General features: G+C 29.8%; 1 protein-coding gene across 1 annotated transcript; it reads left to right on the top strand.

The window, feature by feature from the left end:
• The first annotated feature begins 13,298 nt into the window (after positions 1 to 13,298).
• LOC140177513 (probable CCR4-associated factor 1 homolog 11) lies at positions 13,299 to 17,042 on the top strand. Its single transcript, XM_072210631.1, has 5 exons — positions 13,299 to 13,816; positions 14,332 to 14,358; positions 14,562 to 14,578; positions 15,101 to 15,165; positions 16,947 to 17,042. Exons 1-5 carry the CDS (start codon positions 13,299 to 13,301, stop codon positions 17,040 to 17,042), a joined length of 723 nt encoding a protein of 240 aa, XP_072066732.1.
• Positions 17,043 to 17,330: the final 288 nt, after the last annotated feature.

The raw sequence follows: 17,330 nt of genomic DNA, 5'->3' as shown, positions 1-17,330 counted from the left end.
TTAATTTAAATCATTCTCTTATTATTTTCTATATGTATGAATCAGAATGTACTTTTATATATTTTGATTAATAGTTCTTAAAGGAGTTACTATTTTATTTACTAATATTTTAAATTTTTTAAAATATTTTCATAAAACTTGATTAATTAATAGATTTTTCTTCACAATGTTTTTCTTGAATTTTTTAACAAAAATATATCTTAATTTTTGTCTTTCATATATTCATTGATTATACTAATTTTTTTTATAGTGTATTTTTATCAACTACATGCATTATTTTTCTGTCTTTTTTTACTTTTTTTTAATTATTTTATTATCTTATTTTTAATTATTTATTTTACTTTCACTCCTCATATGTTTATTGTATTTCACTTCATCTTAGTTTTAATTTCATAGTTAACTTTTAATTATATAAAATTCAATAGTTTCTTTCAAAATATGCTTAAATATATTATCTATTATATATAATCATTAGGATAAACAAACAAATATAAATTGAATATATAATTTAATTTTAATTTAAACTAATAAATAAATAAATTGTCAGAAAAATAGCAACCAGTTTTTTTTAATTTCTCTATAATTTATTTAAAGGTAAAAATCTCTTTATAATCACTAACATCGCCAATAACAAAATTATATATCTCTATTAAATAAAAAATATATAAAATAAATAACATATATATAATTTTGAAGTTATTAATCATAGACTATGGACAAATTCTTTTTAAAAAAAAATCCTATGGGTCAACATGTAATTTTTTGATATTTTTATTTTTTTTCTAAAATTTTTTAGATTTATCAACATTTAAGTTGTCTATATATACATCACTTCTCAAAATATTATGATTTCACAAGTTATAATATGTGGGGTAAATCACCTTTATAAACCATTTACAAACCAATTTTACGTATATCCCCCAAAATAAAAAAGGCTATGTGCATGTCTCAATTTACATATCTATGTAAATTAAATTTATGGAGTTCGAATTATGTGTTTTCGTAGTAACGTACAGTGCCGAGTTATATCTTTGGATTGTAACAGTCATATGACTACTAAATCGAATGAAGGAGATTTGATTTACAATGAGCTGGATTGCTACTAAGTGAGTATAAATTGAACCTTATTGCTTCAATTTAGCATGGACCATATATATCGAAATTTATAGATTCGATTTAGTAGGAGATGACATAATTTGAATTTTTTGAATTCAATTTACTTTCAAATCACAATGTCAAGTAATTCGAATCCTATAGATTCGATTTACTACTTATTACCCTAATTCGAATTCATTAAATTCAATTTATATAGAAATATAAACGGAGACAACCAGGTAATGTTTTTGAGTTTGAGAGATTCAAATAATTTTGGGGTGGCTTTGATTTATCAACGTAAATTAACCTAATATGTGATATTAGTTATTGTTATATATATAAAAAATGTGACTTATTTATGCATTGTTTGGATTAAAAGAATTTGTAGAAAAATAAATGCTGGAGAAGAAAATAGACGAAAAAATTAATTTTTCATTGTTTGGATCAACAAAGAAATTGAATGAAAAACATAAAAGTGTATGTGGAGCTCATGTAAATTTTCTCTTCAAAGTTGCGAAGAAAACTGATGCAGAAGTGCAAACATGGGTAAAAATTTAAAGTTACCATTTGAATTATAATTTATATATAATATATAAAAATATTAATATAATTTTACTCCATTATAATTATTTCTCTTGTTACTTTTCCTTCCATCTAAGCAAAAGAAAATTTTTTTCTCTATTTTCTTTCCATTAATTTTTTCTTCATCTAAATAACACATACAAAAATATACTTTTCTTTCCATTTTCTTTCCTCTCATTTTCTTTCTTTCCATTGTCTTTCCTCTTATTTTTCATCTTATATCCAAATAATAACTTAGTGTTTATCCATTTATCTTCTATTAATATTGTTATAACAGGGATATATGTGACTTTATAAAAATGATATAACCTTAACTTTGATTATCCGAGAATTTATTGAGTGGCTAGAATAGCTCCACGTCACAAACCAATGAATGCTTGCAATAGGAATGATCACAAAAACAATCGAAACGGGTATTTACTAGGATTACTCGTATTTTGGGACTAGATGAGGACTTGTGAAATCCTCATGACCTGCCACGCGAAAATAGATGGGGACTAGGGGTGGTAATTGAAGGGTATTTACAAATTTGATTAATTAATATTATTAATATTATTGATATTATTATTAATATTAATAAACGGTTACTAACCGTTTAGCACCATTTGGTTGAAAGGACACAACCTTTTAATGATTGTGTATATTCAAAATATTGTGTCTATTGGCTAAAGAGACACAACTCTTTAAGAATTGTGTATGTTCAAAACATTGTATCTATTGGCAATAGAAAAGACACAACTATTTGTATACGTAACTAATCATAATTGCTATGTGCAATATGTATAAATAAGTCCTTGTCCACTATTTGAAAGGTGAAGTACTAAGTGTACAATTTACTCAACTATTAAGAGATTTTCTTTGTTCAAGAGAGTTGAAAATTTCTTACTATTGCTAATTAAGAAATTCTTAGGTTTCATTGTATCCTGGGAGAGTATTGTCATCAACCCTATAGTAACTAAGTGTGGGGACAAATATCTCTCTAAAGAAAGCGATCTAATCGTGCCTTGAAACCACTATAGAAATATAAGATTTTTTGTCATCTTCTCATACCATATACCCAACAATTTAGAGAGATATTGTTGAAGATGGCACAAGATCAAAACAGTATGTTCAAGGTCATGAATCAAGAGTTTGTCAAATTAGATCGCTTTGATGGAACGAACTTCAATCGTTGGAAAGACAAGATGATGTTTCTTCTTTCAGTTCTCAATCTTGCATATGTGATTGACCCAAAGACTACACCAATTGTCGATGCCGCTGAAAATTCCACACCGGAAGAGAAAGAAAAGATTGTTCAATTGAAAAAGAAACGTGATGAATATACTTTTGCATGTCGAGGTCATATTCTCAATACTTTATCCGACCGACTCTATGATCTCTACATGTCAATTCAATCACTATTAGAGATTTAAAAATTTTTGGAAGAAAAGTACAATACCGAACGACAAGGAACATATAAGTTTATTATGATGAAATATTTTGAATTTATTATGAATGATACTATGTCCCCTCATGGATCAAATTCATGAATTACAAATCCTTGTAAGTAGACTTCGTGATCTACAAGTGGTGATCTCTGAATCATTACAAGTTGGAGCAATTATTTCAAAATTGCCTTCATCTTGGAATGGTTATAGGAAGAAACTTTTACATCTTGGTGAAAACTTCACAATTGAGAAATTACTAAGGCATATACGTATAGAGGAGGAAACTCGAAAACGTGATGCTGTGTATCTTTCTCAAAGTTCTAAAGTGAATCATATTGGTGAAAACAATACCAATAAGAAGAAAAAAAAGTTCTCTAAAGATTCAAAGCAAGATAAGAAGAGACAAAGAGAGTGTTATCATTGTCACAAGAAAGGACACTATATCAAAGAATGTAGACTTCTGAAAAAGGAAGCACCAAAGACCAACTTAGTGGAAGAGAAGGATCTAATTGCTATGGTTGTAGAAAAAGTACAAAACATGCATATTGGCATGGTTACAGAAATTAACATAGCAACACAAGGAAAATCACTTGAATGGTGGTTAAATTCAGGGGCTACTGTTCACGTTTGTAATGATCGCAACCAATTCAAAACATATAAAGAAGTGAACAATAGAGAGGTCTTAATGGGCAATGACAACTCGGCCAAAGTTTGTGGTCAAGGAACTGTGGAATTAAATTTTACATCTGGAAAGAAATTAAGTTTAATAAATGTACTTCATGTTCCAGATTTGAGAAAAAATTTAGTTTCTGTTAGTCTCTTGTATAAGAAAGGATTCAAAGTTGTAATGGAATCCGATAAAGTGATCTTGTTTAAGAATGATGTATTCGTAGGAAAAGGATATTGTACTGAAGGCATGTTTAAACTTAGTATTAATAAAGTGAATGTTTCATTGTATGTTGTTGATTCTTGTGATTTATGGCATAGTAGATTAGCACACTTAAATTACAAATCAATTGAATATATACAAAAGAATAACTATATTATTTTAGTAACAAGGATTTTAATAAGAAATGTGATATTTGCATATAATCCAAAATTACTAAGAAACTTTTTCTTAAAGTTGAAAGAAATACATATTTATTGGAGTTGATTCATAGTGATATTTGTGAACTAAATGGCAATATTATTAGAGGAGGAAAAAGATACTTTATAACTTTTATTGATGATTGTTCTAGATTTACTTATGTGTATTTGCTTAGAAATAAAGATGAAGCTTTTGAAATGTTTAAGAAATATAAAATGGAAGTAGAAAATATGCATAATAAGAAAATAAAAGTTCTTCGTAGTGATCGAGGTGGAGAATATTTTCTAATGAATTTGATCACTTTTGTGAATTACATGGTATTGTGCATGAATCTTTTGCTCCATATACTCCGCAACAAAATGGTTTGGCGAAAAGAAAAAACCGTACCTTAGTGGATATGGTTAATTCAATGTTACTAAATACAAAATTTCCTTACAATTTGTGGGGTGAAGCATTATTGACATCATGTCATATCCATTATAGGATACCATCAAGACATAGAAAGGTTTCTCCTTATGAAATTTGGAAAGGAAGGAAACCTAATTTAAATTATCTTAAAGTGTGGGGGTGTTTAGCCTTTTATCGAGTTCCTGATCAAAAGAAAACCAAATTGGGGCCAAGAGCCATAAAAGGCACTTTTATAGGATATGCTCAAAATTCTAAAGCATATAGAATTTTAGACTTAGTGTCTAATGTAGTTGTTGAATCAAGAGAAGTAGAATTTATTGAAAATAAATTTATCAATGATTCAACTTCTAATTTAGAGTATTCCTAAAATGATACTAATATTTCACAAGAAATAAATAATCAAAATAATAAACGTCTAAGCGACAAAGAGTTGATTGAACCAAGGAAGAGCTTGAGAGTAAGAAAAGAAAAGGACTTGGGTCCATATTTATTTCTTCTCATGCTATCACCTTTTTGGTAGAAAGAACTAGGAATTCTGTAACAAACAAGATTCCTATTGTTATGAACATAGATGGTGATCCTCAAACATTCAAAGAGGCTATGGCTTCAAGGGATTCTGCCTTTTGGAAAGAAGCAATAAATGATGAAATGGACTCAATATTATCTAACAATACTTGGGTCTTGGTTGATTTGCCTCCAGGATCAAAGCCTATAGGATGTAAGTGGGTATTTAGAAAAAAGTATAATACTGATGGTTCATTACAAACCTTTAAAGCAAGGTTAGTGGCCAAAGGGTTTAGACAACAAGAAGGTCTAGACTATTTTGATACCTACGCACCTGTGGCAAGAATGACTTCTATTAGGGCTCTTATAGTATTAGCATCCATACATAAGCTTCATATACATCAAATGGATGTTAAAATGGCTTTTCTAAATGGAGATCCTAATGAAGAAATTTATATGGAGCAACCGGAAGGCTATGTACTACCCGGAAATGAAAAGAAAGTTTGCAAATTAATTAAGTCTTTGTATGGGCTAAAACAAGCGCCTAAACAATGGCATGAGAAGTTTGATTCAGTGGTGTTCTCAAATGGCTTCTCACATAATAGTGCGGATAAATGTATTTACTCAAAATTTACTAAAGATTATGGAGTAATCATTTGTTTATATGTTGATGATATGTTAATCATCGGAACAAATTTAGAAGGAATTCGTATAACGAAGGAGTATCTAACTTCTAAATTCAAGATGAAGGATTTGAATGAAGTTGATACAATATTAGGCATAAAGGTGCATAAGAATGAAGTTGGCTTTACTTTAAGTCAATCTCATTATATCAAAAAGGTATTAGAAAAGTTTGATCATCTTACAATTAAAGAATCCAATACGCCGTATGATCATTAGAAGGAAACATGGGAAGACCTATAGCACAATTAGAATATGCTAGTGCTATAGGAAGTTTAATGTATGCAATGCATTGTACTAGACCTGATATAGCATTTACTGTGTGTAAATTATCAAGGTTTACAGGAAAGCCTAGCAATCAACATTGGAAAGCTATAACAAGAGTTCTTGGTTATCTCAAGAAAATCATAAACTTGGGATTACATTATAGTGACTATCCCGCAGTTTTAGAAGGTTATTCCGACGCAAGTTGGATTACAAATCTTAGTGATAACAAATCCACTTCAAGATGAATTTTCACCGTATGTGGTGGAGCAATAAGTTGGACCTCAAAGAAACAAACATGTATTACACATTCTACTATGGAGGCTGAGTTTGTAGCTTTATCAGTCGCAGGTAAAGAAGCGAAATGGTTAAGAAATTTGTTATATGATATAAAGCTGTGGCCATAGCAGACGACAGCCATTTCAATCTTCTGTGATAGTGAATCAACCATGTCTCGAGCATATAATAAGGTTTATAATGGAAAGTCTAGACATATAAGTTTGAGACATGAATTTGTGAGGCAACTAATAGATGATGGTGTAATTACCATCACTTATGTAAGATCTCAAGAAAATTTAGCAGACCCTTTGACTAAAGGTTTGTCAAGGGATAAAATCAAAGAAATTACTGCTAAAATGAGATTAAAACATATTATTGCTAAATGATGGGAACCCAACCTTATTCTTGTAGACCACTATTTTCAAAATTTAATAGGTAATAACAAGTTATTTAGCAATTGGAGCACTAAGGTATAGGATTTAGTGCTATTTACAATAAATTAGGAGGGTAAGTTTAAACTCTTAATGGAATGATAATATTATCTATCAAAATATTCCACCTATATGAATATAAGAGTGGTGCCACTCTAATCGAGAATTTTAGAGGTTTTATTCTCGTAAATATTCATGAAACCAGGATGAGCACAAAGCCATACAAGTTCTTAAAATTGTAAACTCTTGAATTTGGAGGGTATAAATAATGTGTGTGATTTTTGGTACTAGCATATGGAGTATAGGTTTAATCGATTAGACACCTATTACTTCTTTAGAACTTTAAAATTTACACTAAAAGAATGTTTAATCTTAGTGACACATTGTTTATGCATATACTTGTATGACATTTAAATTTTGTAAATAGTGGGGGATTGAAGGGTATTTACAAATTTGATTAATATTATTGATATTATTATTAATATTATTATTAATATTAATAAACGGTTACTAACTGTTTAGTACCATTTGGTTGAAGGGACACAACCTTTTAATGATTGTGTATGTTCAAAATATTGTGTCTATTGGCTAAAGGGACACAACTCTTTAAGAATTGTGTATGTTCAAAATATTGTATCTATTGGCAATAGAAAAGACACAACTATTTGTATACGTAACTAATCATAATTTCTATGTACAATATGTATAAATAAGTCCTTATCCACTATTTCAAAGGTGAAGTACTAAGTGTATAATTTACTCAACTATTAAAAGATTTTCTTTGTTCAAGAGAGTTGAGAATTTCTTACTATTGCTAATTAAGAAATTCTTAAGTTTCATTGTATCCTGGGAGAATATTGTCATCAATCCTATAGCAACTAAGTGTGGGGACAAATATCTCTCTAAAGAAAGCGATCTAATCGTGCCTTGAAATCACTACACAAATATAAGATTTTGTCATCTTCTCATACCATATACCCAACAGTAAATGGGTCGAAACCCGTCGGGTTGGCCCGCATAACCCCCCACCCCCAAAAGGCGGGTTGGGCTGGAAATTTAAGACTGCTAAACTTAAAAAGCCAGCGTACCCTGCACCGCCTAATTCATGGGATTTGGCGGGCTTCGGCGGGGCAGGGCAGGCTTTTCCGCTGGGCCAAGTTTTTATTTTGTTAGGGCCATTTTTTTACAAATTTTTATAATGTTATTGATCTACAAGAGGATGAAGATGATAATTGAAAATGTTCTAAGTTATATTTTGGATTATGTTTTATGTTTGATTGATTATAAACTTGAAGATGTTTAATTATAATTTTGGACAATATTTATTTTGCTTTAGACAATGTTGGTTTTGTTATTTTATTTCAATAAATTTGGTTTATAATTATATTTATTACATATTTATAATTATAAAGACTTTATTGTGTGTGAATTTAAAAATTATAATTTTTTTTATATTTTTAGAAATTATAAATTTATTGAAATTATTGTGAAATTATATATATTGTTTAATATTTAATAGTTTATAAAAAAAGGAGAACCCGCCAATCCACCAGCGTACCATTAGGCGAGGTGGGAGAGAAATTCAGGACCGCCTTACTAAGCGAGGCGGGGCAGGCCAGCCCACCAGATGGCGGACTTTTGGCAAGACAGGGTGGACTTTTCTGTTTGTCACCCTAATGGAGACATGGACATAAGTACCTATCCCATAAAACCTATTAAATATATGCGAATATAAAATTATTAATTTATCCTAATTTATATATACATAAATCCATTTCTTAAATTTAGTAACCCTAATTTCTGCCTCCAATTCAAATTCTTCCTTTTTCTTCCAAACTCATTCTCAGCCTCGATCCTCTCTCTCTCTAACTCACTTTCTCTGCCTCTCAAGTCCGTCACTACGTCGCTCAGTATCATCCCAAAAAATTATGTTATGTTATTATGTTGGAATATATTTTTATGTTTTTTCCTTTTGAAATGTTATTTTTCATAACGAATATGTTATAAATTGTGTTGAATTATATTGAATCGATTATTTTATGATTATTATATTATGTCTTTTTGTGTTAATTTTTTTCAAAAGTTTTCAAAGAATATTCGTAGATACCCGAGAAGATCTGTGTTTCCTAAGGGGTAATTAAACAGGAACTTGCAATGACAGAGAAGAAACGGGACATTTTTTTTTAAATAGGAGCGAGGGATAGGAAGGGGTTTCTCACGCTCCCCTGAGTACTCATTACCATATCTAACTAGCAACGGGATCCAATCTTAGCTGATTTAAGAGGAGACGCGTGGACTTCATCTGCGTTGAGCATTTAAGGTAATGAATCTAAGTCGGAGTTGGGACCCTAACAATGGATTTTAGTTGATCTTGCTTGCATTGAGGTCTTATTAGACCCAAATATATCTTGGATTAATATTTTAAGTTATTGGTATAGCAAATACTATACTATTTAATATTATAACACTTAGTATATATAAAAGTTTGATATATTTATAAGATATTTTTTAATTCAAATTAAAAAAAATTAATTATCTGTTTTTAGTTTTAAATATTATTTTCTAATGTAATGAAAAAGTGAAAATAACAATAATTACTCACATAATTAAAATAAATAATCTTAATATATATATGACACTATATATATCAAGGATTATTATATATGATATATATATATTTTTTTTGTAATGACTATTTATATAATTTATTGAACAATTTTTTCATCTTAATATTTAATAAATTAAACATATAAAATATTATTTAACATACAAAATAAGTAATTTAAGTCATTATCTAGGATAATAAGTATAATAGTAAAAATATTTATTTATTTATTAGTAGTAAAAAAATATGTAAATAATATAAATTGATATTTTTTTAGTATAAAAGTAATAATAAAGGTTATGATTAAGTTAATTACATAATTAAAAAATTATGAAGAATTTGTTAAATAATAATAGAAAATAAGATCACTATTTTCACATATTTCAAAGTTTATGAAAAAAATTTTGGATAATAAATCAATCCTCAATAGATTATACATTAATTCTATCAAAAAAATAAATAATTAATACATTGAATATTATTATTTACATACTAATATAATAGAATAGAATATATATATATATTATCGATTATTAAGTTTATAATTAATTTTTAATTCAATTTTTGGTAATTAAAATTTAAATGATTGAAATTATTAAATGCTCAATATTTTGTATCGAACTAATTTATTTTTTTATTGAAATTAAAAAAATGAGTTGTTAATCAAATTTAAATTTAAATTTAAATTTGAGTAAGAAAATAAAAAAATATTTTAAATTTTATCTCACTAACCAGAATTAATTTTAAGATAAGAAATTACTTTGTACATCATATATATTGTAAAATAAAATAGTGTAAGAAATTAGAAAAAATATATTTACAAGTTTAGAAAATATTATGTTATTTTTCAATAGAATAAATTATATATTGAATAACAAAAGTTGTTATTGGTTTCTCTTCACACTAACTAATACTTAACGATGGTGTGAAGTACACTATGTTACCAATAAATATTAATCGATCGATCTAATAACTTTTGTAATGACATAAGTTTATGAATTTAAAAATTTAGAAATCATTTCATAAAATGTGAAGTTTTAACAAGTAACAATGCTGATCATATTGTTTTGACTTCAAGAATGAATATGCTACCAACAAATAAAATTGTCCCAAGTAAATTTCAACAAAACAAAAGACCATAAGTATTGCTATTAATGGAAAATTAATCTATTTTAAAGACAAATACAATTTTTTTCTACGGATTTCCTAACTCGACAAGTCGATGACTAATCCACCACATATTGATGCTCTATTTATTAAGGGTCTGTCGCTAACTAATGGATTGTTATACACACAAGGCGAGATTCGAACTCTAAATACTTGCTTAAACGGACAAATGAGATGACCATTCACTCAATCTAAATTGATTAAAATAAATATTAATTATTTTTAATATTTTTAAGTTGTAGAATATTTATAATAATAATTACTATAGATGTTTTTTATTTAAATTTTAACAAAATTTTTTTATATAATTTTATGTATTATCCCGTGCAAGACACAGGAACATATACTAGTTATATTACTAATTTTACAATTAAAATGTGTCACATGTCACTCTTACAATTGAAATCAAATCTTTTCCTCCAAAATTAAAAAATTCTCTCCTCCTCCCTCTCGCTTTTTCTATCTCTCTCATTCCTTCACCGACTCCAAAATGTATCATATGACACTCTCTTATTAAAATTGGGAAGAAATATTTTTCTCTAAAATTAATAAATTCCCTTCCTACATTCTCTTATCTACCTCTTTTTTTTTTCTATTTCTCTCTATCCTTTCCACTCTGTATATAATTTATATTAATAATTTGACAAATTAAAATGCATCACTATATATTTTTTTATTACAATTAAAATAAAATTTTTCTTTCCAAAATTAATAAACCCTCCTCTCATTCTTCTTATTTATCATTCTCTCTCTTTTCTCTCATTCTCTATTATTCTCTACCTTTCTGTTCTACAAAAAATAAAATAAACAAGGTAATATAATTCAAATTAAAAATATTATTATTATATGCATATTTTTATTTAATTTTAAATTTTTATTGTTTATATATCTTTCTAATCTATATTTTCTCTTCTCTTCTCTTTCTTCAAATATTGATTACATATAATTTAGAGAAAATACTAATATTGTGATTAAAAGTTAGAATCAAGATTCAATTATTTTAAAAAAAAATTGAGTTAATTTTATAACTATCAATATGAATTTTTTATGCTAATATCTAATTATATTTTTATATAAATAAAAAGAAAAATATTATCTTTAAATAGCAAGCATAAAAATTAATTATTTCTATTTGTACAACAGACTTTACATCTAATCAAATATAAAAGTATACACATTAAATTCTTTTAAATTTTAGATAATAAATATTAAAATTAATTATTAGTAAAGAATTAAATTCTTTCATATGAAAATAATAACTAAAAATTTTATTATTTGATTTTTTTTATCTATGAAGATTCAGATCTTCTTAACCTATGAGAATTTTTGTCTATTACGATTTTTTCATAAAAGTAATTTGATTTTATAAATTTTTTGTGCCATAATCTATAATATCATAACAAATCGGTCTGTGGCATAACATTTCCTAAAATAATTTCTTTTTAAGAAAATTTTCTTTCTTTCTTTTTTGCTTAGGTTGAAGATATCATCTCAAAATTCAAGAGTTTGCATGATCTATTGGAAGTTTTACATTCATCGTCATCATATGAAAAGCTTATTATGTATTGCTGTGATTTAGATATATGAGTATCATTTGGTTACAAGAGCCTCTTCCATCAGATTGAAAAAGGATGGCAGAGTGAAAATGATAACCAGACCTTTAGAACCCCTGGAGTGCACTGAAGCACTTCTCTTGGCATCATCCTTTGCCTGACCATAATATGAAGAACAAACTTTAGACAAGATGATGAAATAGTAATCTGTTTATTCATATATTTAAAAAGAACGAGTCACTCAATAATGTAATTTTTTCATATAATTGTACAATAACGGTAAAACCCTATTCCTAGTTAAATAAGGAAATAATCATATAATCAAAACTATTTCTAGATGATATTTGATACTCTTCTGTATTCTAAAGATACTGACACGCTATTATATATTCAAAAGATACTGTGAAGATATTATGTGATATATTCTTTATTTCAAACAAAAAATATTTTAATTTAAAATCAATTTTGCAATACTATGTAAGTGAAAATCCTAAATTTACTAGGAATTTAGTGTCTTAGTGTTATAACGTGCATTCTAAAATTCACGACTATAACTTGACAGCTTCTACTTAATTAAGACTACTTACTTTTTTTTGTTTCTTTTAAGTTTTAATGGAACCTGACTCCTTATTCTTGGAACTTCTGCTTCTTTAAGAAACTTCAATGATATAAAGTCTTTCAGATTTGGTAATCCTCGTAGGTCTCCTTGATTCTTTCATACTGTATTGTCCAACAAAAAGTCTTAGCCATCTGTATATTATCTTCTTAGTGCTTGTTATATTGTCGAACAAACGGTTAGTTTATAAAATCTTGGTTTCCTCTTCTATTCTTCTTACGTGATCAACAATCATTCTTTTGTTCTATTTTTTTTTCTCAGTTTCTAAGAAGTTAACAGAGTTGCTTTCCAGGGTTCAGTTAGATAGAGTATGACGACTATATATACAACAATGACGAAGATCGATGATGAGCGAGAACAACTTCAACAACCACCTAGAGTTTTTCTTATGACACCGCCCATGGTTGTTGGTTTTCCGCCCTTTTATGGCGCTGCTCAGCCGAGGTTTGTGGAACGACTGCCGCTTTTAGAGCCCAGTCCCAATAGTTCGGTTGTGATCAGGCAAGTGTGGGCTGCCAAACACTGAATTCCCGGGTGTAGTCATCCTGCCCCGCAACAAAAACTACCGGAATCTTGTTCCAGAGGAAACTTACCAAGTCATGAAGGCCAATGTGGACGCGCTCAAAATCATCCAGCTTGGACTCACTCTCCCCGATGAGCACGGCAACCTCCCTGACCTAGGAACCAACAACAGAACTCACTACATCTGGCAGTTCAATTTCCGAGACTTCAACCTCACGCGTGACATTCACGCAAAGGACTCTGTGGCACTCCTACGCAGCCAGGGCATCGACTTTGCATGCAATGCAGTGGCCGGAGTTTCTTCGGTGCATTTTGCGAAATTGGCAGCAGCATCTGGGCTGCTGTTCAACAAAGCACTGACATGGGTCACATTCCATGGTGCTTATGATATTGGATATTTGGTGAAGATTCTGAACTGGGGTGTCCTTCCGACGTGCTTGGAGGAGTTCTTGGAGCTTGTGAAAGAGCTGTTTGGGGGAAATACTTACGATGTGAAGCATGTGATAAGGTTCTGCAATGGCCTCTATGGCGGTTTGGAAAAGGTGGCTGACTCACTTCACGTAGACCGAGTTGCTGGGAAGTGCCATCAGGCCGGGTCTGATAGCTTGCTCACCTGCCACACCTTTCACAAGATTAGAGAATCTTATTTTTTGGCTAATGATGATGGGTTTAGGGAATATGTTAATGTATTTTTTGGGTTGGAAATTGCAAAAGTTTAATACTCTTAAATTGAAAGAAATTATCATACATTAGATTTTTCATGTAATAACATTTTGTCTGTGAATTATAAAACATGATTGGTTATTTTTTGGATATCACAATTGTTTTATAACACTTCAATTACAAAGTGGCCTTTTTTTCAGATAACAGTAACATATATTTGAATATACAGCGTTGATTTTTAGCAGTACGATATGAGACATTCATGATTTGCTTTATTTTAATGTAGAGACTATGCTGATGCTTTTTACAAGAGATCCTTCTTCATTTGATTTAGGATTGTGTGTTATGCATTGTGAAATGGAAATATTAAATATAAGTACTAGTTTAGAATCAGTTGAATATTTATTTTATGGCTAATTCTATATATTTATGTGTTGGGTGTTCTAGATCTCTGGAGCAGCTCTTGTTGACTAGGTAAGTTGGTTTTGGGAGGAGGAAGGAAGCAAAATCTTTGCAGTAGTGTGCTATCTGTGCCACTAATTGGTGTATTTGGCCTCTATTTGGTGTAAAACTCATGATTTTTAAGAGGTTTTCCCCTCTCAGACATTTATGGAATCTGAAAACTCCACTTCATTAATAATTTGTTCTTTTCTCTGCTTTTGTTGTCTGTCTTAAAGATGTTCTGCTTATACATGTAATTTCCTGCATAGTGTTTTTCTGCTCTATAATTTTCTGCATAGTGTTTTTCTGCTCTATAATTTCCTGCATTCCCAGTATAATTCTATAACTGGGGAAGGGGTTATTTCACATTAATTCATTCCTACCTTAGCTCTTCTAGTTCTATTGTTTACTTTCTATCTCTTTTGGCCTTTACAATCATTACATGTAATGGCAATATTATCCATGTAGGCAACTAGATTGATGGATTGACCAAAGGAAGCATTTTTTTAGAGAAAGGCACACCATTTCTAATAGGCATTTCAAGTATTTGGATTCAGAAGCTCAATTCCAATTATGAGTTAAATTCTAAACACCAAATAGGGTTTGAGCCAAAATAAATTAAGACATTAGAAATCTGTTTCCAAGCGGAAAGAATGAGTTGAGTTCTGGCTCTATACTTTTGTTTATCTAGGGAGTTGTGTTTTGCTCTACAAAGTTGTTCTTAATGGTGGTCTTTTATAAGTAGTTAGAGTTATTCATTTTTTATGTAATGCAGATTTTGATGAAGATGATATTTCAGGCTTCATTGCTGATTATGCTGTTAGCATTTCAAATTTAGCGGTGAGGAACTTCTCATGAATGCTTCTGGTAATGTCCTTGATGCTGTGTGATGTCAGGAGGCTCGTCAGCATATCTATAGGTTGAAGATATCATCTCAAAATTCAAGAGTTTGCATGATCTAGTGGAAATTTTACATTTATCGTCATCATATGAAAAGCTGATTATGTATTGCTGTGATTTAGGCAAGGTACAGATACTTCTTTCATTTTAGTATTATGAGTATCATTTGGTTACAAGAGCCTTGTCCATCAGATTGAAAAAGGATGGTAGAGTGAAAATGATAACAAGACCTTTAGAACCCCTGGAGTGCACTGAAGCACTTCTCTTGGCATCATCATTTGCCTGACCATAATATGAATAACAAACTTTGGACAAGATGATGATGAAATAGTAATCCGTTTATTCATATTCATATATTTAAAAAGAATGAGTTTTTCATATAATTTATTCTTCGGTCTTGTCATAACTCCACTAGTTCCACAACCGGTTCTTCCTTTGTTCTGTCTATTGACATTTGAGGGCTTGTCTTTTCAAAAGGATATAAATTCATAAGGAAAGATTAGAAAGAAAAAATTTAAAGTGATATTGACCGAGATCTCTCTAGTGATGTTTTACCACCAAGAAAATAAAATTCATTTATGTTTAAATCTCTCTTGACCACTTCATTCAAAGTCTTTTTAGGTCTTTCTCTACTCCTAATTTTTTGTTGAATGTCAGTAAGACTTAATTGCAATTTCAAAATTGGATTTATGCTGATAATGTTCCACCATCCCACTGGCAACTAAAAGTTAACTCATTCTTCTTTTTGCTTGATTTGAACCAGTTCCTTCCGATTTTGAAGAATTTGCAAGTGTAATTATTAGTGCTCTGCGTTGAAGTCAAAGTACCAACTGCTAAATTCTACCATCCCTAGTAAAATATACCGTTTTAAAGATGTTTGTTTGATGGTAGAACTTGTGCCAGATATGACAAGAATTAGGCAAATGCAGTGCATTTGGAAATCCTTAGCAAATAGTGTGTTAATGAACCATAGAATTTGGGCCAGACCCCTTAGTTCAATATCTGGAAGGGTGAGAGCTCCACTCTCCTCTTCAGCTTGGCCCCAAAATAGAAATATCTCAAAACATTTTCTATCATGGACCCAAATTGTATTCTCCATTGGTGTTGAATCAAGTCCAGTGACCCAAGACCAATATAACCGAAAGCTTCATTCTTCTCTAGCTGATTGACATGGGTTTGGACTCTCTTGCCAGAAGCTGAACTCTCTAGGGTTCTTTCCAATTTTTGGTCGATTTCCCTCTTAGAACTGGTACTAGAGAAGACAAGAATTAGGAAAATGTAATGGATTACACTAGGAAATACCTAGTTATGTGCTAAGGAACATTACTCCTAGGAAAACCCCTTAGTACAATATGTAGAAGAATGAGAGCTCCACATTCTCTCCAAAGGCTCACTGAGTGATTAAAATTACTTCTGTCTTCCTTATTTTCTTTATTCATATTGATCCCCTACTAATCATATCTAACTAACTAACCAACTAACTCACTCTTAAGTAACTCTTACTCTTACTAATGGTAACTAAATCATGTACTAAATAGGATCCTAAAATAATGGTACTTTTCTGTTACCTATTTTATTTACATTTCTTACTTCAAAGATCATAATGTGTTTTACGGTTATTCTGACTTGATGTTTGGTATGTTTGATAGAGTTATCGTTACTTCTCTGGAGCATGCATTTAAATTGAATTCCCTTAGTGACAATTTTAACTTTCAATGCAGGTTGATGTTGTACTTGATCTTGTTGATAATATGTGTGAAGCAGGGTTTACATTGTCAACCAGGATGTTACAGTCCATATTACACATTTGTGAGTGATGGTTATCAGTGGCTAAGAGAAGATGGTTGAATCTTAGCCCCCTTTTCTGCTTGATAAAATTTGCTGGCCTTTGAAACCACTTCTGGAAACTTTTTATCTTTTTATTTCGTAACTAGCCACGAGACTTTTTCTTTTGTCTCGTCCCCAGCCACGAGACTTTTCTTTTTGTCTCGTCAGTCAGCACGAGATATTTTCAGTTTTATCTTCTGGGCAGCAGAAACAGAAATGGAGTAGAAGAAAGAGATAATTACACCAAGATATATCCTGGTTCAGCTGCTAAGTGCAAG

The sequence above is a fragment of the Arachis hypogaea genome, chromosome 13 (genome assembly GCF_003086295.3).
Source record: "Arachis hypogaea cultivar Tifrunner chromosome 13, arahy.Tifrunner.gnm2.J5K5, whole genome shotgun sequence".
Taxonomy (NCBI): Eukaryota; Viridiplantae; Streptophyta; class Magnoliopsida; order Fabales; family Fabaceae; genus Arachis; species Arachis hypogaea.
This window is presented reverse-complemented; position numbering and strand designations above follow the sequence as displayed.